Source organism: Echiichthys vipera (genome assembly GCF_963691815.1).
Source record: "Echiichthys vipera genome assembly, chromosome: 7".
Taxonomy (NCBI): domain Eukaryota; kingdom Metazoa; phylum Chordata; class Actinopteri; order Perciformes; family Trachinidae; genus Echiichthys; species Echiichthys vipera.
This window is the reverse complement of record NC_139832.1, coordinates 26,889,057-26,913,297: the sequence shown is the minus strand read 5'-3', so window position 1 is coordinate 26,913,297 and position 24,241 is coordinate 26,889,057. Positions and strand designations below refer to the sequence as shown.

The 24,241-nt window shown below is 41.3% G+C and overlaps 1 protein-coding gene across 5 annotated transcripts in view; it reads right to left on the bottom strand.

Moving 5' to 3' along the window:
* LOC310949281 (uncharacterized protein) overlaps window positions 1-24,241 on the bottom strand; it is a 116,278-nt gene that overhangs the window by 15,033 nt on the left and 77,004 nt on the right. For 3 of the 5 annotated variants that reach the window (XM_083916662.1, XM_083916664.1, XM_083916663.1), the window contains exons 13-36: window positions 23,637-23,740; window positions 22,535-22,721; window positions 21,527-21,686; window positions 18,238-18,297; window positions 15,386-15,445; window positions 15,068-15,248; window positions 14,578-14,686; window positions 12,117-12,159; window positions 11,717-11,828; window positions 7,751-7,907; window positions 6,537-6,604; window positions 6,084-6,141; window positions 5,206-5,383; window positions 4,508-4,614; window positions 4,244-4,390; window positions 4,048-4,157; window positions 3,805-3,945; window positions 2,887-3,012; window positions 2,674-2,791; window positions 2,353-2,473; window positions 1,338-1,468; window positions 1,151-1,227; window positions 981-1,047; window positions 742-856 (exon numbers count right to left, since the gene is read on the bottom strand). In XM_083916662.1, the coding sequence (XP_083772788.1) occupies window positions 742-856; window positions 981-1,047; window positions 1,151-1,227; window positions 1,338-1,468; window positions 2,353-2,473; window positions 2,674-2,791; window positions 2,887-3,012; window positions 3,805-3,945; window positions 4,048-4,157; window positions 4,244-4,390; window positions 4,508-4,614; window positions 5,206-5,383; window positions 6,084-6,141; window positions 6,537-6,604; window positions 7,751-7,907; window positions 11,717-11,828; window positions 12,117-12,159; window positions 14,578-14,686; window positions 15,068-15,248; window positions 15,386-15,445; window positions 18,238-18,297; window positions 21,527-21,686; window positions 22,535-22,721; window positions 23,637-23,740 (2,737 nt within the window). The remainder of the gene's footprint in view (window positions 1-741; window positions 857-980; window positions 1,048-1,150; window positions 1,228-1,337; window positions 1,469-2,352; window positions 2,474-2,673; window positions 2,792-2,886; window positions 3,013-3,804; window positions 3,946-4,047; window positions 4,158-4,243; window positions 4,391-4,507; window positions 4,615-5,205; window positions 5,384-6,083; window positions 6,142-6,536; window positions 6,605-7,750; window positions 7,908-11,716; window positions 11,829-12,116; window positions 12,160-14,577; window positions 14,687-15,067; window positions 15,249-15,385; window positions 15,446-18,237; window positions 18,298-21,526; window positions 21,687-22,534; window positions 22,722-23,636; window positions 23,741-24,241) is intronic. The other 2 variants (XM_083916665.1, XM_083916666.1) reach the window with 2 other exon arrangements.

Here is a 24,241-nt window from a genome sequence, read left to right as displayed (position 1 = left end):
ATACCATAAAATATGAAAACGATAAAAATTATTAGAGAGACAGTTAAAAACAACAAAAAGTTGTGCAGATGTGTGAAGATTTTGTAAAAAGTCAACTAGCAGGGGCTGTGTTTAATGTGTAAAACTTCACAGTATGTACATGATCCAAGATGTCCAAGTCCAATGCACTGTTGTAACGCATGGAGGCAGATGACTGTGTGGGTGGTGGTGGGGGAAGGGGGGGTTAGAGTGCGTGTCAGTGGGGGTCCTGGGCCTTGGTGTTGCTGAGGCCAGTTGCAGAAGGAAAAAAACTGTTCTTATGACGGGAGATTTTGTACTTGACAGACCTCCGCCTCTTGCTGGAGGGGAATGTTTCAAATAGTTTTTGTCCGGGGTGGGAGGGGTCGTAAATGATCTTCCATGCTCGTGTCAGTGTCCATGTCAGTACGGGTCTCAAACCTAATGTTGCTGTGTTAAACAGAAAAGCAAGGCAAAACGCCAAGCGGACAAAGCTCTAAAACAAGAGTAAACCTGGGGTTGGCTTTCACACACTGGCGAGCAGCGGTCGGAGGACGGTGTTAGAGGGACATGGGATTCTGGCGTTGTTGAGCCGGGGGGGAGGGGCCAACTTTGAATGTTGTGTTTACAAAACCACAAAATCCCACTCATTGTGCTTTTAACTATGGAAGATATGATGTTCTTCCACTGGACGACCTCTGATGCATAATATGTGTGTGCGCGTGTGTGTGAGTGTGTCCTCACATGCAATGCATGGCGTCCTGTATAATGGCCCTCCATGTGTTGCGCTCCTCCTTGCTGCTGGCCAACACCTCCACCATCTCTGGTCTCTCTATACCAGCCGTGATCAGAAAGAGACCTGCAGGAGACCGAACCTCAGTCAGTTTCACAACTATACTTTGTATCATACTGTCCTGATCAGCAGGAAGTTAAAGAAATGTCTGTAATGCTGTGTACAGAGAGAAGAACGGGAGAAGCCTGACCTCGCTCCTCATTGGCTACTTCTCTGACAATCAGATTCTGTAAGGAGATGACTGTAGAGCGCTGGTCCTGAGAACAAAGAGGACATATATGCATGGAATGAGCACATACTGTATATCTAAATGAAATATAAAAAAAAACAAAAAACAGGTTTTTGTGATGTGCTACCTACCAAAGAGGCAAAGACATATTTCTGGTCTTTTTCCTGAAGAAAGACCAACACATCGGACAGGAGCATGGCCTGGACATCTGCAACACCAAGAAACAAAACCGTGATTGCAACATCCTGTCTACCGTCTGGGTGCTTCTCTCTTGATGCACATGTTTAAAGATGCATGAAGACTGGGAACCCGGTGTACCTTTGAGTCGTCCAGCAGAGTTTTTCAGCTGCAGCGCTCCGTCGTGCAGCAGCTTCCTCCCTCTGATCAGGTCTTCTTTGGCAAACATCTGACCGCTCTTCATCCTCATGATGGACTTACTGTCAGTGCGGCTGGAGAGCACAGAAAACATACTCAATGTTTAACCTTCGAGTTTCTCTCTCGTCCACACTGAGAGGTAAAAGAGAATAAGGTTCCAGCTGATCCTCCTGCTTCACTTCAGAAACTCTGGTCCCTATAATGTGGATGTCCACACTCAGAGGAGAAATAGGCCTACTTTGGGCCTGTCAATAGCTTGTATATGTTGCTGCTTAGTAAAATAATGAAAATAAGTACTAAATATTATAAATGATAAAAAAAAGATATTGTTGTCATTTAAATCCTGTATTATTATACAACTGTATACCGTATTCTCCCACATATAAGACTGGATTTTTCTGCATTGAAAAAGGGGGGGCGTCTTATTTTCAGGGTCAAGCAACCAAGTCGGTGATTTACGTAGCTGGTCTATTAAATGATCAACAGTTATTTTGAAATTGACTGATCATTTTGTTTTGGTCATTGGAATGGTGGGCTTGAAATCGAATTGAGAGAAAATACTTTTGTTGAACAAGATTTGGACTTCAAAAAGACTTTTTCCGAAAACTATTCTTAAAAAAGGATGGTCATTTAATAATCATGGTTGTCTTATATTCGGGACAATACGGTAATTGAACACACTACAACTGCAAACATCTTATAAATGTCTGAAACACTCCTTTTACAAATATGCAGCAGTTCACAGGAGGAAAGAAAAATAAGAAAAATAGGAAATAAGAAAATCTACATAAATTAGACCTCAGAATCCAATCCCACAGTCACAGGTGTATTCATCGTTGCATTTCAACTTGAGAAGATAAACCGATTGTAAAGTATTTTTGTCGGGGAGGATGTCAGACCTCCACAACGGAACACAGTATTTGAATCAGTTATGTGCATTTGTCACAGATGAGTGTACCTGTAGACCTCTTTCAGTCTCTGCTTCTTCTCCTGCTCGTTGACTTTACTGTCCACAGCCGTGATCAGCTCCTTCACACAGCGCAGAGCCTCACAGACGCAGCCGTGGTCTTCATCGCAGTCTGTTAGAGCGGGGAGGTACCGCATATAAAAAACATGTCTCATGCAAGTCACATGTGCTTTGGGTAATCACTGTCGACAAGCTCACAAAGCTTCAACTGAGGTCTGACTATTTCTTTTTGCCTAAAACTGTGTAAAATGAATAACAGTATATTTTACACCAAGTGTGTCTTTGAGGGACAGGACGGATCTTCATCCTTACCTTTAGTGTTTTGGAGTATCCTCTGGATGAGACCGGGGTATTTGGTGATCCTCTGAGTGACCAACAAAATACACTCTGGAATACTGAGCCTCCGCACGATGCTGCTGCTCATTGTTCTCTACACAAACACAAAGATACACAAAGGTCCTTTAACGGTCCGGTAACATGCAGGTGAACCGCAGCACTGTAATCTGGCGGGAGATGAGTGCTGACCTTGATGAAAGCCTGGAAGCGTTTATCTTTGGCGTGCAGGTCTTTGTAGAGATTAACAGCTTCATTGTGGCGACTGCAGAACTTCCCGTAGACTTTCTTCATACGATCAGCACTGCAGCCTGAAAACTGAATTTGATAGCAATATACTTTACTATACTTAATGCACACATTGGAGGAAGGATTAAATTTTAACTGGAATTGAACCTTAATGTGTAACTCCTGCTGAAAGGACCCTGCGGTCTTTTTTGGCATGAATATACATCAGATAAGCCATCGAGATGCATTTTTTTGGAAGATCACCTATTGACAGAGACTTACCCAACTCGGTAAACAAGTTGATTGAACATCTATAGAACTCAACACCAGTGCATTCGGTAATTAACTTGTTTGGGCTGCCCCTCAATATAGACATAGCCGGCTGCTAAGGCTTGTAGCCTTGTAAAACAGTCTTTTTTAATAAACTCCAGGTTCGCATGCTACGTTGTTGGTGCTTTGTTTTCTGTGTAAGGACTCTTCTCATGCTACTGCAGAGGTTTGGTGTTACTTTGAGCAGTATTAGTGGTTAAAACAAAGCCATTTTGGATGCAATCAGCGCTCCGCCCCGAGCTACTCAGTGTTAGCCATGTCTGGCTGTTAGCGACTCCGGGATTTCTCTGCTAATAGGTGATCAATGAAAAAGAAAAACTGTCTGAATGGCTTATTTGCTGTAAATCTGTGCCAAAAAAGACCAGAGGGTCCATTTTCGGTGGCATTACACCTTAAATTATTCGCACACATGCTCTTAAATTTATTTTACAGTTAGCACACATCTATTTTTAGTCAAAAATGCTTGTGAAACATGCGTACTGTCGAGCACTGTTATCCTTAAAATCTAATGTCTAAACTGTCATTGTCAGTCCGACTGTCAAACACACTCACCTGGTTGAGCAGGACGTCCCCGATGCTGCAGATGAGGAAGCTGTTGTTTTGTCCCTCGGTGGATGAAGCTCTCTTTCTCTCCAGGAGCAGGGTGAGGAAATGTGTGTGTGTGTCCAACAGGTCATCCAACACAGGAAAAATCTACAGAGAATGACCAGTAGAGTAGCCTTTAATGTGTATATATTTTAATGAGGATTTTCTCATCAATAGTAGGTTAAACTGCTCCTCTGCACATTTCCTAACCTTGTCCAGAGTGTGAGTGTCCAGCTGCAGCTCCTTCTGAAGCCCTTTATAGTACACTTCAGACATGATCTTCAGTGTCCTCACATGGTGGAACTCTGTCTGGTACAACTCTGTGGAGAGAAAGGACTCGTATCTCCGCATGTACGTAGAAATGTACGTGTAATGTGCACATAAGGTTTGTCATAAGATATTTTACCGTAGATGACGTCTTGTTTCTTGATTTCATCTTTCTTCAACGTTTTCAGGAACTTCTTATCCACTGTACCGCTCCAAGAATCAGCTTCCAGATCTTTCGTGTCACACTCAAACTCTCCCATCAGCTGACTGTCCATCATCTCAGTACCTACACACGCACATGCACACACACACATTTAGAAGGGCACATGCAGGAAACTGTGTCAGATCAGAGTGCTTTGTCATTTGTTTTCACAGTCATTGTATATGTGTGTGGGTATTCTACCTTCATCAGTGAGCGACTCAGTCGAGGCATTGACTTTGCTCCCCTGATGGAGAGAGTCGGTGGACTGGGACAGAAACTTCAGGCCTTTCAGTGAAACATCGTCTAACCTATAAAGAAACCGTGAACGTGAATGAGTTTTTAATTATCATTATATCAATTAATAGGTCCCCTCTCTACAAAAAAACAACCACTGTCTTTGGTTCTAAGTATACACAAAGGATGCTTCCCACTAGCGCAGGAAACAAAGATCACCAGGACAATAAAATAAGAGTAAGATTGAGAACAAAAACGTGGTTTGATCGATACAGATGGAACAAATTAAGTGAAAACAGACATTTCTGCAGTAAGTGTCACGTTCTATGAAATAAGGTTAAGACGATACCAGTGCGGGTACAGAAAGAGTCACTTCTAGATGGCAGAAGGGTATTTTTACTACAACAGTTTAAGTTTCTCCAAGGTGCAACTGAATGCACCATGAAGTCCAGTAGGGGCCAGGCCACCAGGAAGTGCGTTGGACTTTGAAGTCAGTTTAATTTAAAGACCAAATGGTAGAATTACAGCTTCTGTGTTTGTCATGTGATGCCCATTTCATGTCATTTCGAAAGAGCTGCACGATTAAATCATGTGTGTGTGAGAGTGTGTGTGTGTGTGTGTGTGTGTATGTATGTGTGTGTTTGTGTGTGTGTGAGGTTTCTCACCCTGCTATATTGCTGGTGGAGATGCTCTTGGCCAGGTTGCTGTGTGTGCTGAAGATACTGGGGTGCCTCCGTGGAAAAATCACAGGAATCCCGTCGTCAGGGGTGGTTGCTGTGGACCAGCGTTCCCGTGATGAGGATGATGAGGATGTGGATGACACAGACGATGCTGAAGATGTAGCTAGATGTAAACATCAAAGTGCACATTGAGAACTTACTGTGCCTAGTGCTTTATTAGGAAATACAGATGTGTAGATTTGCCCGAACGACGACCAACTAGGAGTCTATGACGCATTGTCTATCAAATATGATGCACTGATCAAACAATCAGTATTATGTAACTGTATTGCCTAATTCTCGCATACAGTGTGATAAACATATACATAAACATATTTTAGTGTACTGTAAGATGAGAATGTTTGTCTGGCCGGTCGGCTGGTGGGTGGTGTTTGGTTTTGGCTCGACTTGGTCCAGTTTTCTTTATGACTAACTCGGCCGTCCAGGTCTCGTCCCTCCACAAAACGTGTGAACTTTCTAGTAAACAAACACGTTCCTCCCTACCACCACTACTGAAATGTGATCTCCTTCATGGCACAGCTTGTCTCTGCAGTAAATTGTGTATAGCCTGTCAGACACTAGCAGCTCCATTAGTCTGTTTATTAACAAACATAACAAGCTAATCATATTGTCATATTGCTAATTACAACTGTTGGGAAAGCTACGTGGAAAGTAGCACACTCAGTAGCTTCACTGATCAAAATCAAACCACTTTCCGCTTGTAAACCAGACCGGACCGCTAGCCATCGGGCTTTTAGAGTCTTTGTCTTGTGGCTTGACACGTTAAACGAAAGTGTACTTGTTTGTACTGTATGTGTTCTTACATTTGCTCCTCAAGTTAACAGCCGTCCCAGGAGGAGCTTCTGGCACTAGTGGCTGCAGCTGGAAACAAACACAGGGCATCAGCAGGTGAAAGCTAAAACTTGATGTATCGGACATGTTTGCTTTGGTCTTTGATAGAAGGGAATACTATACTGTATGTTGGCTGTCAGGTCTGAAGGTAAAACACCAAAACAAACATGTGCTTTTGTGTGTAGGGGTCACTTGTTTTTGCTTTTCCAAAATTTTTTTTAATTATTAACTTTGACATTTTATTATTAACTTAATTTAATACACATCCAACACTTGACACGGATTCATAATGTAATATTTCAGCTGGAGTATTCAGCCTATCTGGCGGTATTTTTGAAAACCTGAAGTCATCTTTTTGTCCACTGTCAAAGTAAAAGTGATGCACTTTTACTTTCAGAGAAGTAATAGGTGTGCGTTAGACGTACCTTCGTTCTGCTCTTTGTACACACAGACAGACTCTCTCTGCAGCACTTATGAACATTGGCCCCACAGTCTGCAAACAGCACATTATGATCATTAGAAACATCTCATTTGCATTGAAACTGACTGTACACATCTCTGCCTCTTCAAACCTACAACTTCCTGTTTGTGCCACTCGTCATCAGCATACTAAACCCTGACAGAGTTATGAGCGACACTGTTGGTTTATATATATATATATATATATATATATATATATATTGATATCTGTACATAGTAGTCAAATATTTATGTTAACCTTTGTTGTCCTTGTTTTAAGCCGGCCTATTGATGTGTATGTACATCGAGAGCAACAGAGTCAGATTCCTCAGATGTGTTCACCATTACGGCTTATTCAAATTCTAAGAAACCTCACGTCAACACAATGACACATTGAGCTCTGTTCAAACACATTTGAGGTTTTAAAGAGGAATAACTTTAAAGAAGAAGAAATCGAAGATGAAAAATAAGAGAAGGCACTTCAAATGATTTTTTCACTAGTCTAGTAATCTATGTTTGTATGTTTTTTTAACTTAAGCTTAGAAGCGGTGACATATCGATGAACAAAGCTCAGAAAGGAAAGGACAAAGAGCAAGCATGCATCTGTAAAAATGTCACATTTTGTAGATGGTGGTAACCATGAAGCCTGCAAGATCTCTAGTTTTAAAATCAGTAAAGAGACCAATGATCTACTGACTACACGAAGTTCAAAAGGACTGACATCATTCATTAGCATATGGACATTGACTGTAATACTGCCAAAAATAATGCTGCAGACAGTCTCGCTTTATTAGTTATTAATAATAATAAAAAACATTTTCCTACAGGTTCTGTTTCATTTCTGACAGTTTGAATGTGTATGAATGTGTTTTTTTTAAAAATCCTGTGAAGTGACATGACTGTCGTGTTGATGCTGTATGTGCATTCCCACTGTGAGAAGCAAAGAGTTGAAGGGAAACGAGACAGATGTGTCAGAGTGAAACTACTAAAGGAAAAGACTAAGAGGAAGAGGTGGCCATGGAGGAGGAGGAGGAGGACGGAGAATACAAAGAGGAAGGAAGGAGAGTGGGATAATCTAGACGAGACAGAGGAGAAAAGACACGCCTGACTCCCAGCAAAGACAGGAGAAAAACAACATGTCAGGAAGGGGAAAGGAAGAAGAGATGTGAGTGATTCTTACTGTTGCAGAGGAACGTTTCCTTGTTGTGCAGGAGTTTGGTGCAGTGCTGACAGGAGGTGGAAGGAGACGGACTGACTGGGATGAAGAGATGACCGTTGGTGCTCTTCTTTTCTTTCTCTTTACTGTCCCGGTCCTTTTCTCCTTTCTTCTCCTTCTCCTGGAAGCAATAGAAGAGATAGAAAATCAAAACAGGGACTTCTATTGTTTACAGATGAATATCTGCACTGCCTAATAACTGATTAATATCAACACATTCAAATTTGTTATTATTTTTTGGGGCTTTTTGCCTTAATGATAGACACAGCTAGCATGGGCCCTCTCGGTTCATTTTTGATTTCCAAGAGGCGTTATCAGTGTTGCAGAAAATGCTTCTGGAAAAAATTAGACAGACCTACAACCAATCACAGCCATGAAATGTGACCCGCAGCCAATCACAGCAGCCAAGCGGATGCAGTAACCGAATATCGAGTCAGTTTGAGAGTTTGATCAGAGTTTCGTGAGCCTTAAAAACTGAACTGAACAGACCTGCAGACTGGACGGTGACGCTGTCAGTCATCTTCTTTAACCCGCCCCACGTGAGATAAATGGTTGTGATTGGTCCGATGTTGTACGGAACCATCACAACAAGTTACTGGAAATGTGTCTGAAGTGGAGAGGGGTCAGACCTGTCTGCCAGGACAGATGGAACACTGGTCTGGCTTGTAAGGCTAAGTAACAGCTTAAGACAGACAGGAAAGGGACAGAGGGAGTGACATGCAGCAAAAGACTACAGGTCGGATCCAGGCTCTGCACCGCTGTGGTGATGACTTAGCCTTTTTGAACATGGATTCCCTGCTCTACCAGGTGAGCTACTTTTTTGGGAAATGATCCCTTTCTTTTAGTGTGAAGAAGTACAACATTCCTAATCTTCACCATCGTCATATTCATCATCACACACACACAAACTTACTGTCATGTCACATTCTCTCAGGATAAGCTGCTCAGTTTTCACCACACTAACACTGCTCTAGTCACTATGACAATGACAACACACACACACAGACGATCGTCATCATCCTACCTCATCTGATCTGGTTTCTCCTCTCCACCTCACAGAGCGATTAAACCGCTTACTCAGCATGGCTGTACCTGTCTTCTCTCCTGTCTGTCTGTCTCCTTCTAATCCTCAGAGTAAATTCTGTCTGTCTGGATTTCTTTCACTGACTGAGCATCCTGTTGTCGTCCTTTTTGATTTAGTCATTGTGTACAAGCTGCTGCTGCTCGTCTGTCTGCGTTCAAATCAGGAAGTGAGCTAGCATCACACACACACACACACACACACACACACACACACACACACACACACACACACACACACACACACACACACACACACACACACACACACACACACACACACACACACACACACACACACACACACACACACACACACACACACACACACACACACACACACACACACACACACACACACACACACACACACACACACACAGTTCCTCTTTCACTGTCTGTCTGCAGATTTTTGCAGAATTTTCACAACGCCCCCATTTCAGCATAAACCCAACTATGTGTTCGTATCTGATGACAAAAATTGACGCATCAGTAAATGCAGGATTACAAGGTTTAGCTGAAAAACATTTCTCTTGCGCTTTTTTGGTTTTTTTTCTTTAAAGAAGTTTTACATGTGGTTTTGGACATTTCAGCTTGTTAAATCTATGCTTGCCTCATTCACTTATTTGAATATTTTGTTTCACTTCAGCTTTTATTTAGTTTCAGTTCTAGTGTGCTGGGTAGGAGTCATATTCTTCTAAAGATATAATGACCCAATCTCATTCTCCACCTTAAAGACAAAGCCCTGAACCCTCACAGACTTAACTGAAGTCCTGGTAAGTGGTCGAGGGTGAGGGGCTGCAAGGGCTCCAAATGTTATAAATAGGAATGGCCAAAACATATAATATACAATTGTGGGTTTGGGACATTTTATTAACCTTTTTTTACCTTCTTTACAGACAAGAAAATCTACTCTCTTTACTGAGTGGAGCAATCAAATATTAAATGTAATCATTCAACAGCATCATTAAACAAAAATCAATGCACTCCTTTGAGTTCATGTGTTTTTATGCGTCTTTATTCCTTAATGTTAGTTTTTTGGTGTACACCCATGTGCAAGTCCTCCTTGTTTACTTCTCTTTACACTTTCTGGCTTCCTAAAGTCACAACGCAATGAACTGTGGGCAATTCTCTCAGGTAAAGTCTGCAGAGATGCTGTTTTAGGGAAAGTGTTCATAAAGGGCATGAACATGTTTGATAGAGAGCCCTCATGCCATACAACCCATAACAATATCTTCAACAAAGAATGAACTGAACTGTTCCATCTTTCCTAAAAGGAAAAAAAAAAAAAAATGTAATCAAACAAACACTAATAAAGCCGAGTGGGTACAGTACCTTTAGAACCATTGGTAACCCGCAGGGTCATGTACCTAAACATTGGATCTGTTTTATGTTTCCACTGCAGACAGACAGGATGTGACCACATTTTATGAACAACTATAGTGCAAAATATAAACTCAAAATATGGAACCCCACTCCAGTTAGTGAACTGTGGAAGAGACTGGGTCAGAATGGACCAATATCAAACCAGAGCAGTGTGAGAAACTAGTGATGTCCTGTGGGCGCAGATGTGCTGAAGTCATTCAAAAGCTGTGGCCTCTACACTTCCTGTTCATTTTTTAATCCTACAGAAGAAAACATAAATCTTCTCTTCTGACACAATGGTTACTATTCTCCAATTGCCCTGGTTTTTAAAAAAAACAAAACATGCTGGTACAGCAGTGGTATAGCCACAGTGGATATTCTATCAAATTATTAACAATAAAAAATAATACTAACAAGTCAATCAAGTATTAATACTTACATGGACTTTATGACTCAACTCTTACAAATACATTGAGAAACTGAAAGGGTTGCAACTAACAACTTGTTTAATAAATATGTAGATTATTACTTAGATTAATTAACTATTAATTGTATAAAAATAAGTTAAGTAAAATTGTATTAATTCCAGCATGTTATTAAAAAAACTAAACAGATTCCTAGTCTTTTTTTTTTTTTACAGTGCTTTGTTAAAATATGTACCGTTACATGTAACGTAATACATACCATGTTGTTTCAGTTAAGTTATGTAAAAGGCCACTACAGAGGCCAATATAATAAAACATGAAATTAGATGAATGGACATTGAGGTAATAAAAGTTGTGAATGCGATTTGGTTCTCAAATCCAGTCGTTTAGACAGACTCTCCGCACTGTTATCTGAAAGTGTTTTTGTTTATTTATAAGTGATCGGATTGGATTTGTGTACAAATACATGTTGAAAGGAGTTTTTACTTTATATTTTCTCTCAAATATAACAAGAGGTAATGCAGCGGGTTACCATGGTATACCCAGCTACAAGCACAACATTGACATAAATCCCACAGACACATTGTAGTGATGTCATCTGGAAGGAAAGAAGGAAACCACAGAGCTGTTTCAACTTCCCATCATGAGCTGCCGATGGTACTGCACCACAGACACAACCTACCCTGTGTGTGTGTGTGTGTGTGTGTGTGTGTGTGTGTGTGTGTGTGTGTGTGTGTGTGTGTGTGTGTGTGTGTGTGTGTGTGTGTGTGTGTGTGTCTGTGTCTGTGTCTGTGTGTGTGTGTGTGAAATAAATCTTATATAGCACACTCAGAAAAGCTAGCCTCCAGCAAGCTGGTCAGATATATCAGATATTTCATGATCACTCATTTTAAAAACTTCAGCCGTCGTTAACGCTGAGGGGCTTGTCTCTCTGTACACACGGCAGTAAAAAGTTCTAACTAGAGACAAGAACATTATGAGAAAATAAAGGGAAAGCATCACAGCTCTAGTGTGAATTTCGGGTGTGTACATGATAACTCGAGACAGTGGTTCTTCTCACCTTGCCTTTCTTGCTCATCTTGCTGCGGAGGTAGCTGAACGTCCGACTGATTTTAGGTCCTCCTTTTCCCTCAGTGTCGCTCCGCAGAGGGCCCGGCTCCTCCTCTGAAATACTGACAAACACACACACACACGATTATGAAGCTAGTCTGCTTCAATACACAGAACAAAGAGGAGAGAGAGGTCTGCTCATTTGATTCTAACTACAGCAATCTCATTCTGAGTGAGGCAGCAGTGTAACACGTTACGTTTGGATGTGAAGTCATTCCATTACAGTTATTGAGTTTCTGCATTCTGACTATGGTATTATGCATTAAATTGCAGCCTGTGTCAGTATTTGGAAAGTCTTCAGCTGTCAGAGTGTGGTTTAAAATATAAAACAACAGAGTTTCTTTTCTTACCTGTATTCTAGTGACCCGGAGTTACTGGAGAATGAGCTCACCCCTACAGGAAGCAAAGAGGACAGACGTCAGGTGAAAACAGCTGCTACACTGCAGCAAAACTGTTTATATGACACCTGCAACAAAGTGTTCAAAGCCAAGCCTACTCATTAAATGTGACTAGAGAGTAGGAAGTAAAGAGGGTCACACAAAGTTGAGCAAGGGAAAGAAGAGGGATAGACAAGTGGGTTCAAGTAATTAAAACAAAAAACAGGAGACCAACTTTCATGTTACAAACATGAACGTGTTTTGGTCACCTACAGCAACATACAGAAGGCAGAGAAATACAGACGATCAAAAGGTCCGTTACGATGAGTAGACAAAGGTCAGTAAAATCATGTGTCTTATTGATGGTTTACAGAATATGAGGGGGATGTTTTTATTGACACGTGATCAAGAAAGTCCATGGTGGCAGCTGTTTTATCTGTTTTTCATCTTTGTCACCATGATCGAGAGGTAAACAGCAGAAATACAGTTAGAGCATTATTAACAAGTGCGGTGTCTCAGGATTATGAATCCCAAATCTTACTTTGCTAATAAGTGTACGTTATACAAAGAAAACTTTAGAGTTTTCCTTTTCAAATAGAACATGTATCAACTCTTAAGAAAACAATAAAAATGTACAATTGTTAGGCAACTCCATAACAAATTGTTTTCTCTCGACTTACACAACAAACTTACAGCAAAAAGTTAAAAAACAAAACAAAAACATAAATATATATGAACAGGAAATGGTTAATGGTGATTAATCAATGGCATTTTTGCTTAACCCCTCTACTACATACTGATTCAACTTTTGGAGAAACACAACTCTTGCTGCCATGGCCAATCATGTAACCAGCGATAAACATCCTGCCTCTACCACAGCTACAAGAAATTCTTTTTTTTTTATTATCTAAAAAAGGTTAAAAAAACAAACAAAAAAACACCGGCACTTAACTACCCAGGAGTTTGGGTAACTGCTGATTTTTTCCTGCAACAAGCTGCAGCACAGTTGGTCAATCCCTCCGTCTCTTTTCTTTCTCTCTTTCTCCTTGAAATGAAGCTGCCTTCAATCACGCTTGGAAATGGAGATCTTAACAACTATGTGACAGAAAACAATAGTAGTGAAATATAAAGTCTACTTGTGCTACATAAGGGGGTTTAAGAACACAACCGGACGTCACACAAATGGGCCTTTTAACTCAAACTCCTACCTACGCACAACCCCGCGGTGATTAGCCGAAGCTGCCTGAGGAGTTTGAAATCAACCTTAGTTCGGCCTCACTGGTACTGATTTTTTTGTGTCTTAAATCTGTTTACCTGCTGGACCCGTCCCCAGCAACACATTTCTTACACTGTAGCTTCTGTGCCAGTCCCCTCTTCTTCTCCACACGACTGTACTGTAGGTAATACTGGGTACCTCAAGGAAACCACACTATCCCTTTAAGCCACGCCCTCTCTCAATCGAGCTGTTAGATGACCTGAAAATGATACTTTGCCTAATAACTATGAACACACTGTACCGCACTCTCATTATAAAGTAATGTGAGCTGTTAGTATGTGATTTGTCTAACACGGCATCTATACGGATAACATCACGTTGCAAAGGTTGAGCCTGGTTTCACTTTTTTTGTCAGAGCCCCCTACACAGCATCAATATGAAACTGATCCTCTCATCTACAGGAACCCTTGGTGACACAGCAAGACAGAAATGTGAATGTTGTTTTCTCTCAAACTGTCCTTTGAAGGTACGGTACAGAAATATTTTGGTGTGGTTAATATATCTAGGCCTTAAGATGGGAGTTTCATTTTAGTAACAGTAGAGTTTTGATACTGGTCATCTATAAAATGTTTTAAAGGCAACTTCCAGTCAGAGTCAAATGGACAGAAGAGACACTCCTGTACTGTTCAACAATACACAGAACTCTTAATATCCAAACAAACAGATGTTTTCAGTTTGAGCTGTAAACAGCTGATGGCCTCCAGGAACCTGGAAGTGTCTTTTCTATCCATCTGATGCAGCAGTTCCAGTACGACGTGGGCATGTTTTAGTGACAATTTGTTGTTTTGTTGGACAGTGTTACAGGACAGCACACCGACAGAGGAAACACGGGACTACAGCTACATTCATCATACTTACTCCCTCCCTCCTCCTCCTCCTCCTCCTCCTCATCATCATCACTGGAGGGAGAGCCAATAGAAAAGAAGCGTCTATTTTTGGGGAGGAGCGGGGAGATACTGAGGGAGAAGCTGATTCGCCGCTTTGATCGAGGAAATCCACTCACTAAAGGGCATCGATGAGATGCAGCAGTGTGAACAGGAAAGTAAATGAATAATCTTATTGCACAAGTTCAAGAGTACAACTTCAAAATTACGAGAGGGCAACAGGAAGTGAAAGATGAGGGAACAAAAACTGTCAAAATAAAACACACAGACTCACCATCTATATCGCGGTGACTGATGGCAACCATGGAGATGGATTTGGTGAGGATTTGGTGATGGAACATGGTGGGACAGCTGTTTGTCACTGACAGTACCTGATGTGATGTCTGAAAAATACACAAGGGGAACTCGAAAATATTCCAGATAGTTGGATTTTACTATATTATATATGGACTTGTATTTCACATCGCGCCCTTCAAGTCTTACGACCACTCAAATAGCTTTACACTAAATGCAACATTCATCCATTCACACACACATTCATACACTGCTGCAATTTGGGGTCCACTATCTTGCCCAAGTACACTTCGGCATGTGGACTGGAGGAGCTGGGGACCAAACCTCTGCTCCATAAGCAGATCAGACAATTATCTTAAAGCTATTATTGTAGATAGTGATGACTTCTGGGTAATTTATATTCTGAAAAATGATTGTGTTTAATCCTCCAACATAACCAGGAAGCTAGCTTTAGACACACACACACACACCTGGCTATCGATGCTACTTCCGTCTCCTTCCTGCTCCTCCTCAGTGAGGGACACCAGTGAGCCTCTCTCCTGGCTGTCCAGACGTAAACTCCTCAGAGCATTCCTCCCCTCCTGATCGCTGAGGCCGGGACACTGAGCCTGGACCGCTCCCCTCTCCACCTGCAGACCCTCCAGACTGTAGCTGCGTGCAAGGACACAACACAGGTATATAACCATCATGTCCTCTTACATGTCGTTGTGCTGTGCAGCAGGACTGGTTTTAGTTAATGCTTTGACCTCTGCCTGAAATCTTTCTTATTATTAACCCCTCCTGATTACCTTCTGTTGTCTATTTGCTCCTGATCAGGACGATGTAGGTTGGATGGACACCAACTCATACTGGAGAGATGGAAAGATGGAGGGATGAAGGGCGGATGATGGGAGATGTGAAAACATGGAAAAGAAAGAGAGATGTTTAAGAGAGAGATTATTAGATATTTGATGGATGGATGTTTTAAATCTCTAATGACACTGATGGATTAATAGTGGTGTTATTATGATGACATGCATGTGTAAACTATCAATGACTGATGCCTTGCACCTTTACATGTGTGCACAGCAGCCAGTGTTGTGTTACAGTAGCTCTTTTAGCAGGAACTGTTACTCTGACGCATTGTCTTTTAAACTAAGTAACTAAATTACCGTTACCGATAGGCTGTGACTTCGTTATCATCTCCACCATCCACCAAGTGGGAGACTGGACGGGATCATGTATCTGTGTGCAGGTGATCTCTCAAACTACAGTACCCATCAACTTAATATTTCTAGTGCACATGTATGACTGTAGGCTCGAGGACCTTTCGTGGTTGCCATGATTCACAATTGTTGAAGACCTTTTTTAATGACTAAACCGTTCATACCATCATCAGTGTGGAGCAGTAATATGTAATGTTATTACTTTGGCCAGTCCCAAGTAGTGTAAGGGATTATTATTATCATATCATTAATATAAATCCAAGTAATGTTGCGTTACTGTTAGAGTTAGAACGCAATTTGTTTTTTGTCCTAGGTAGGCTATCTTATCTGATAATGTACAATCAGCAGGTCAGGCCTCGGTCACAGAGGGACTTTTTATACATACTCCTTGGTGCTCTTTTGAGGGAATACAAAATGCAAAGAAACACTAGTTAAAAAGTCGAAAGAGGCTATTGCTATATTTTATCATTGTTTAACATACATGAGGTTATTGTTACTGTTCCAATAACATGGATTCAGTTCTAAAAGGAGCTGGATAAACAGGTTGTACATTACTTTTTAAATAAAAAAGTAATATGGTAATATAACAAGTAACGTTACTTATTTGATATAAAGTAATAAGTAATGTAATATTATTGCTTTTTAAAGGGAGAATAAGTAGTAACAAGAGTAACTTGCCAATGCCACACTGATCGCCATTGACTGAAACATGACCAAAGGCATTCAGTGTATTTTATTTTCTAGTGGTTTCACAGTGATCTGTCGAACTTAACCCAGTGTATCACCACCATAACTGATGAGTTGTTTTCTTTGAACTGTCAAAGACATTTGAGCAGCTGGCTGACCTTACTGAATGTTTAAAACCAGTGGTCCTCTTTTCTAGTAACCTTAAGGCACTTTAGAGTACTCCAGGGGGCATGCATAATGCCTAAAATAAAATATCTACTTTAATAAAGAATTAATTTATTGATGATAATTGGTGCAGATATGACATCAAACATAATCATTGTATGTTTTTGACTGCTTGACTCTCTCGTCCCAATGTGTATATAAAGCTGGAAGATGTTTGTCGTCCGGTATTATGACCAGGACCTGTTTTGCCCTGATTTACAGTGTACCTGAAGTTTCTCCTCTCCTCCTCCTTCCCTCATTACCTGGCACCTGCTGCTGGTCTTAAAAGCCCTGTGTGGCTCCACCAACACTCTACCCCTGCAACCAGGAACAGCAGCAATGTCTCCAGACAACATTTTGTTTTCCCTTTGTTACTTTTGGTTACAATAAACTTAGATTTCTTACATCTAAGCTTTGTTTGAGTAATACACGCTGCTTCCCTTGAGCTGGGGTTGTAACATATTGGGGGGCTCGTCCGGGATAAAGAAAATGCTTTTCCCTGTCTCCTCTAGGCTGTGTTAATCCTGTAGTTTTGGTGGTGTTTAGCATTGTGTCTGTGAGCATCTGTGGTCTTCTTATGGGGAGTATGGTGAGTATAGTATCCGAGTGCTTCTGATTTCAAATTGTGAGTGATCTCCCTGGTTAGTTAGGGAGTGTGGCAACTGGGCAGAGCAATCTGTCCTTCCATCGGTGTACTGTTTGTTATTTTGCCTTTTTTATATTCGAGGCAATCCTGGGTGGAGACATGTTTCTCTGGTGGGGAAGAGCATTTCAGGGCCTTGGTCAAATGGCTGAGTTTACTGAGGTTTTGCTGGACTTTTTTTTCTCTCTCCTTGATTCCTCCTGTTCTCACCTTAGTAATATACAGCTCAAGTCTCCAGAGAAACAAAGAAGAAAGTTTGTGTTCAGCTGCTGAGGTGATGAACTACACTTGACACCTAACACTGCACCATATTAAACTGAATCACTCCATCTCCCTCAGTCCTGCCAGATGGTGAGGAGCTATTTTTTATTCCATTAATGAATTTTCCATTGGATACCATGCATGGTTCTGGGAACGTGTGTAGACTGTCAAGTGAGCAGTCTGAGGCTGCAAAGATGACTGCATCACTGCAATCCTGGCACAAAAGACTGCTATGAAGAATAATAATGTTAGTATGATGATGGTTTAGGAGCTTAAGGTATTGTTGATAAATACTGCCGGACGCACATTTTTATTCAGTGTGACACACACACACACACACACACACAGACACACACAAGGACTAAGAATGTCATCACATACATTCTTGTCTTCAGACAGTGTTTCCACCATGTGTCTCAACTGCTCTGCTCATTAGTGACTAATGTGAGCATGAAAGAAAGAAGTCATTGAATTACTGAGCTGAATTACTGTCTGTCTCATGTGGAAAGGCCTGGACAGTGACTCACTGACACATCAGTGTCTGCTATGGCCAGTCTTTTGGCTTAAAGCAGTAAAAAGAAGAAGAATGTGGACATGTAAAGATACAGAGTGACGAAGCAGGGGCCGGATGAAAGTGTACCTTCTCCTGTGAAGGGGGGGGTTGGCTCTCTTCATCTCTTCCGACAGACTCTTCAACGAGCTGAAAGAAAGGGAGAGAGAGAGGGAAAGAGTTGAACGAAAGAATGGAAGTGAGGTGTATAATGTCTAGGGATGGGAATTGAGAAGCAGCTACAAATTGGAATTGGAAACTAGAATCATATGCCTCCAGGTTATCAATTCCTTGTATCAATGCAAGCATGTTTTTTTACCACTGCAAACTCACAGATCTACGCTCCTGGAAACTTGCGATAAGAAGGAATCATGGCAGAGAGGAAGAAACTGTATAAAGCGTAGCGTTATAATAACATTATCTCCACGCAAGCGGGTTTAGCAGATATTGAAATTAAAACCTAACGAAAAAAGAAAGCTGGACAAATATTCTCTAGTTTCATCTACACTGTGTTCTGACTCAGGGATAATAAAACAGTTGGGTTGACACTGAAAACCTCTGTAGACCAAAACAGAAAATTGATGAGAAATCAATCAGGAAATCGCTAAAGAATCGGACCTATGAACAGACTCGAAAAACAGCATTGGCATCAGTGAAATATTATCGATTCCCATCCCTGATTATGTCTGAAACCAATGCTAGGTTTCATTGTGCACATGCAATAATGTTTATGTTAATGCCTATAAAAACCTTTCTACATCCATACATATATCAAGTGTCCTAAGTGACAGGATGCAGCGTGAATCTTAGATTCATTATAATAAACTGGAAATGAGAAAGATGGTGCAGTGATGGACACCTGTACAGGGTTGGATCTTTGTTATACAGATACAGCATGCTGCACAGGATTCTGGTGATTTCAGTTTTTTGTTGACTATCCTGGTGCAGTCTATTGAGTGACTTGTGATCTGTGGATGACTCCTAACTTTATTGTTTATTTTGATAAATGTCTTTCAGATGTAGACAGTAGGAGGCAGGGTGAACCATTGCACAAATTAGGAAAGGTTGCATCACCCAGGGAAGTCCATTAGTCATCTTTCATGTCTAAATGCAACATGTAGGGAGAGGCGCTAGCTTACGGAGCTATTGCAAGTCGGAGTTAGCTTAGCAGCGTAACACAACTAACTTCAATCAGTTGCTCGCACATCCAGGTGACTGCTATTGAAATTTCCTGTCAGGTGAAACAATTCCTATGTTCCTCCCAAACTCTAATGTTCTGTTTTAATGAACCACTGTGGGGCCAACATGTGATGTGCGAGCCTGATCGGTTACTGTCATGTGCTGAGCTGAGACTGCTGTGGTCACTTCCTTACTTGCAGTGGCCCTGAGAAGTCAATACAATGCAAATACAGAAAACACACACTGTACTTGGTTGTGTTTCTCTATTTGCTGTGCACTGAGCTCTCAGAGCCACCGTAGTTACTGCTAGATGACTATGACAACAACATTCTTCATTAATATGCCGTGGGATACAGGTTCACAGTCTTCTAAGGTGTAATTTGGTACTGGAGGCAGTAACACCGGAACATAGTGAATGTCAAGTTATAATCATAACGTATCTCCTGTTTGTCTGGAATTATAAAACAGTCAGGTATCAGACTAATTAGACCTTTCTTCAGAGACAGAGAGTTTTGTAAGGTAGTCTGGCTCACCAGATGTACAGTTCCCCTTCTGCTATCTCCGCTATGTATTTTGCAAGAACACCGTTGCTGCATCTGTGGCTTAGCACTGCCCAGACAATTGTAATTGATTTAAAGAAATACAAACAAGCCACATCGCTTTATCCCCCTATCCCATGTTGATAACTTGTGCAACCAGACCACACTCCAGCACTGACACAGCGTGCAGAGAGCAATGTGAGACTATTTGTAGGGAAACTCCAAAAGTACGTGGACAGACTGTTAAATCAACCAGACGTACAATGTCTTCTCCTTTGAATGCATATGCATGAGGGAGAGAGGCCCATTTTAGAATCCAGATCAGCTGACAGATGTTAAACAGATGGCTGGTGCTCTGGTCTGATAAATGACAAAGGCACACACTCAGATAAAAATAACCCGGCTATAGTGGTGAAGATCATTAAGGGACTCCTTTCTCAAAAAACGTACTAGCTTAGTGCCTTTGCTGTGACATATATCAGTTTCGTGTGTATGGAAAATAGTAACTTGGAAACCAGAGGAATCTGCCAGGCTCCTGTTTCATCTGCTCTGGCAGGTACGTTAGGCCCCTCACCCCTTCAGACAGATTTCCAGTGGGTCAGATCCTGGGGAATCACTGCCGTTTATCTCATGTGTGGTGGAATGGCTATACCCGGCAAAATAAAAGTTGATGTACAGTGGAGATCAAAATTGGAGAACAAAGTATTAATTCTTGATTTATTCTGAAATACTGTTACTGTATTTTTTATTGTTCAGAATTTGATAGAATATCTGCTGTGGCTATACCACTGCTGTACTTACATGTTTTTTAAATGATCAAGGCACTGCAACAAAAACCTCTATTTTGTGAAAAAAGCAGTGAGCAAAATTCAGATCCCTTACAGTTATTGGTATTAATCTGACACCTGGTGACAATTGACTAAAGTGACTGAAACCCTGAGACAGCAGGTTGTCCAGGTGAAGGCCAAAGGGATGACCCTCTCAGCCATCAGAGAGAGGTTGGGCGTTCACAGTCTGTGATTTCAAGAATATTGAAACTTTAAGGGACACAGATTCATTAAAATCCCTCAAAAAGGCCGTTCCATGTAAAACAAGTGCACAAGAAGGATGGAGGAGAAGATTATGCAAAGACTCAATGGAGAATCAGTTCAACACTGCAGCTAGAGTTGCTCGCCAGTTCAGTGCTGAACAGGACAAGGATCTGTCTTTGCACATTGTCTCACCGTTAAAGACTTTTTTGGACCGAAAGCCCACTCTTCAGTGATCAAACCTCTCATTGGCAGAAAGAAAGGCTAGACTTGACTTTGCTGCAGATATTCTATCAAATTATGAACAATAAACAGTACTTCACATAAATCAAGAATTAATACTTTGATCTCTAATTTTGATCTCCACTGTAATATGACATAAGGTAAGGAGGATTGCATGTTTTTAAGGTTTTCCACATATTTTACATATCTACAACAGACAGATAGAATAAAGAGAGAATGATGAGATTTTTTCCCTAACTCTCTGTGGGTTACCATCTGGGAGAAGATGGTCATTTGATGGCTCTTTGAAGACCCACTCATCCTATGAAGAGCTTTGCAGTGCCATGAGGACTAGATGTTTTACAATCCTAACCTAGAAAGCCTTGCAGAAGGCTGATATCCAGACAGTACCTGCGCTGTGCGATGTCGTTATCTGCAGCGGCGTTGTTCCTGCCCGGCTCCCAGCTGTGGCGACGGAACGGAGACAAGGGACGGATGGAGGCTCGCAAGATGGCAGACGAGACTGGATTTTCTGAAAGCTGATCTTTTTTCTCTTCTTCTTCTCCTCCTCCTGGGATTTAAATCGGACATACAAAACTATTACCCACTGTGATTCTCATGAACAATATTCACTTTTTTAGGATTATGTTCTGGGGATCTATGCCTTACATCAAGGTCTACATACAACTTTCCGACCCTACAAGATTCAGAGTAAACAGTAACTCATTGTAAACTACTCCAGCAGAGTTCAAACTGTTTTGTTCCAACATTACATTGACCAGTTGAGGTATTTTTTAACCTTGACTTGAGCATTAAAGGCTTGATGATTATAAATAATTAAGTGTTTGACCCTTTGCAATCACTTCTGGAAGGGACGCTTTGTAAACTTGATAACCATCTTCTGCAACAGCTCCCTGGTCATTTTCTAGATGATCCCACACTGATGATTTAAGGTAGTTATCGACTGATATGGACACCACAGATATCGTAGCTTCTACAATTCTTACGGTTATGATATTGTGACGCAATTTAAGTGTGGTTAAGGCAAAATCAGTTAATCCAAACATCCCTGGTCGGCACCCGAGAGACCCCCCTACATCCCTTTCCCTTTTTAGATAAACTATGGCTGATGTAAAACGGCAGTTAGAAATTGAAAACTGGATTTTAGGTTTATACTCATCTAATAAAATAAAGCATCCACACACTCAAATCTGTGTAAATATAGTTTTATCTCACGATGTTCCACTGAGAGACCTTCTTCAAGGAGTTTTCACTCATTAACATGTTGTGCTTCCTGCTGTCAAACTGCCATTCACAGCTAAACTGGGTCCTCTTGTGGCAGGGAAAGCTCGGAATAATTTAATGAGTACACTAAAATGGTCTGTTGGAAAAGATAAAAGAACAAACTGTGTCCCTAACCTCTGTCCTCAGTTTCTGACTTCCAGGACAGTCTGGAGCTCAGAGGGGCCACAACGTCATGTGTGCCCAACGACAAAGCCTCCTCACTGGGACTGAGGGCTTCCTGTGTCAATGCATTATCAGCGGAGGAACAGGAGACACGAACGCCTCTGTCCCTGCGTCCAACACAGGGAGGAGGGTCTTTAGGCTGGAGAGGAAAAGAAGACATCAGAGATGAAGGCTCTACTATAATAATAAAAAAAACACACATTTCTGTCAAAAAATCAACAGGAAATATTGTGAAGTCACTGGGAAACACTCTCATGCTCATATTACTGTGATGGAGGACTTCCCAAATAATCTAAATACTTTCCACAAATTTCATCCAAGTTTGACCAAACACAAAATCCCTCATGCTAAAGTAGCCCCATAAAGAAATGACCATCACTTTTTGATCTCTCCATCCGTGAGTCATCTCAAGTACTCCACAACGGAGCACTCCCACCCCAGCAACCCCTCCTATTGTTGTCCAAATCTTAGAATTTGTTTCCAATGTGTTTAAGTCAGTTTTTAAAGGATCCTGTGAGACAAGGTTCTGGGGGAAACAGGAGTCACATGTCCTCTCTGGAGTTTGCTCAGTGGAAAAGGGCCTCTTCCAGAACAAGTGAGTCACACTGCTCAGCTGAAAACTGTCTGTCTGTAACAGTGTGCACACATTTTCACAGCTTTTATGAATGTCAAAATGTTGAATATAAATGTTACTCTTTTTATGCTGGATCTGGTGTGCGAACAATGTGGTCATAATCCACACTCTTTTGGTGTCACATGTTGTCCTTGTTGCTGTTTTCCCCTGGTTCCTGCCAAGTTGCAGAGAGGAAAGTGTTTCCTGTCTGTTGTGAAACCCTCCAGAGGTTTTCCCATTCTGGTTCATTTTAGAAAAGTGTAAGCAGCAGTCTTATTTCTGACCCTGACGTTATACAGTAAATGCCATCTGATACCATTGTTCATGTACACACAGATCTGAATGCAAGCTCTTGACCATGGATATGTGTGTGTGTGTGTGTGTGTGTGTGTGTGTGTGTGTGTGTGTGTGTGTGTGTGTGTGTGTGTGTGTGTTTCCTACCTTTTTGAAGACACTGTCATCCAGTTTTGCACTGACTTTCACGCCATCTTTGCCCCTTTGCAACACACACAGCGACACAGAGTCCTCTCTGTCTGGATGAACATCTGGAGAGAAACAGAGACAAAAACACCTCAGTGATCCAGGTAAGTGCAGTCTGCTAAGTAAGTGAAAGATACCTCGACAGAATATGTGAAGCCCTGTCTGAGCAAGTAGCTTATTGCACTGCTGGTTGCAATCCACCGAGACAGGAAGTTGACCTCATATCACCCAAACCACAGAGAGGCAGTCTGAGTGTATATGTGAGACAGTCAGCAGGACCACTGAGCATAACATCTGTTACAGTTCAAGTCAATTCTATTTTATTTATAGAGTCAAATCATAACAAAAGTTATCTAAGGACACCTTCCATATAGAGCAGGTCCCTCCACATTCTTGGATTTACAGAGACCCACCAATTCCCCCATGAGCAAACAGCAAGTTGTAACAAGAACAAAAGTTAGACACAGTGTTACTCCCTGCTGTTGTACAGCAGAACAATAAACCAAACATTACACAAGACCTAAGAAAAATAATTTAATAAAGAAAGTCGTTTATCTGTCTGACCA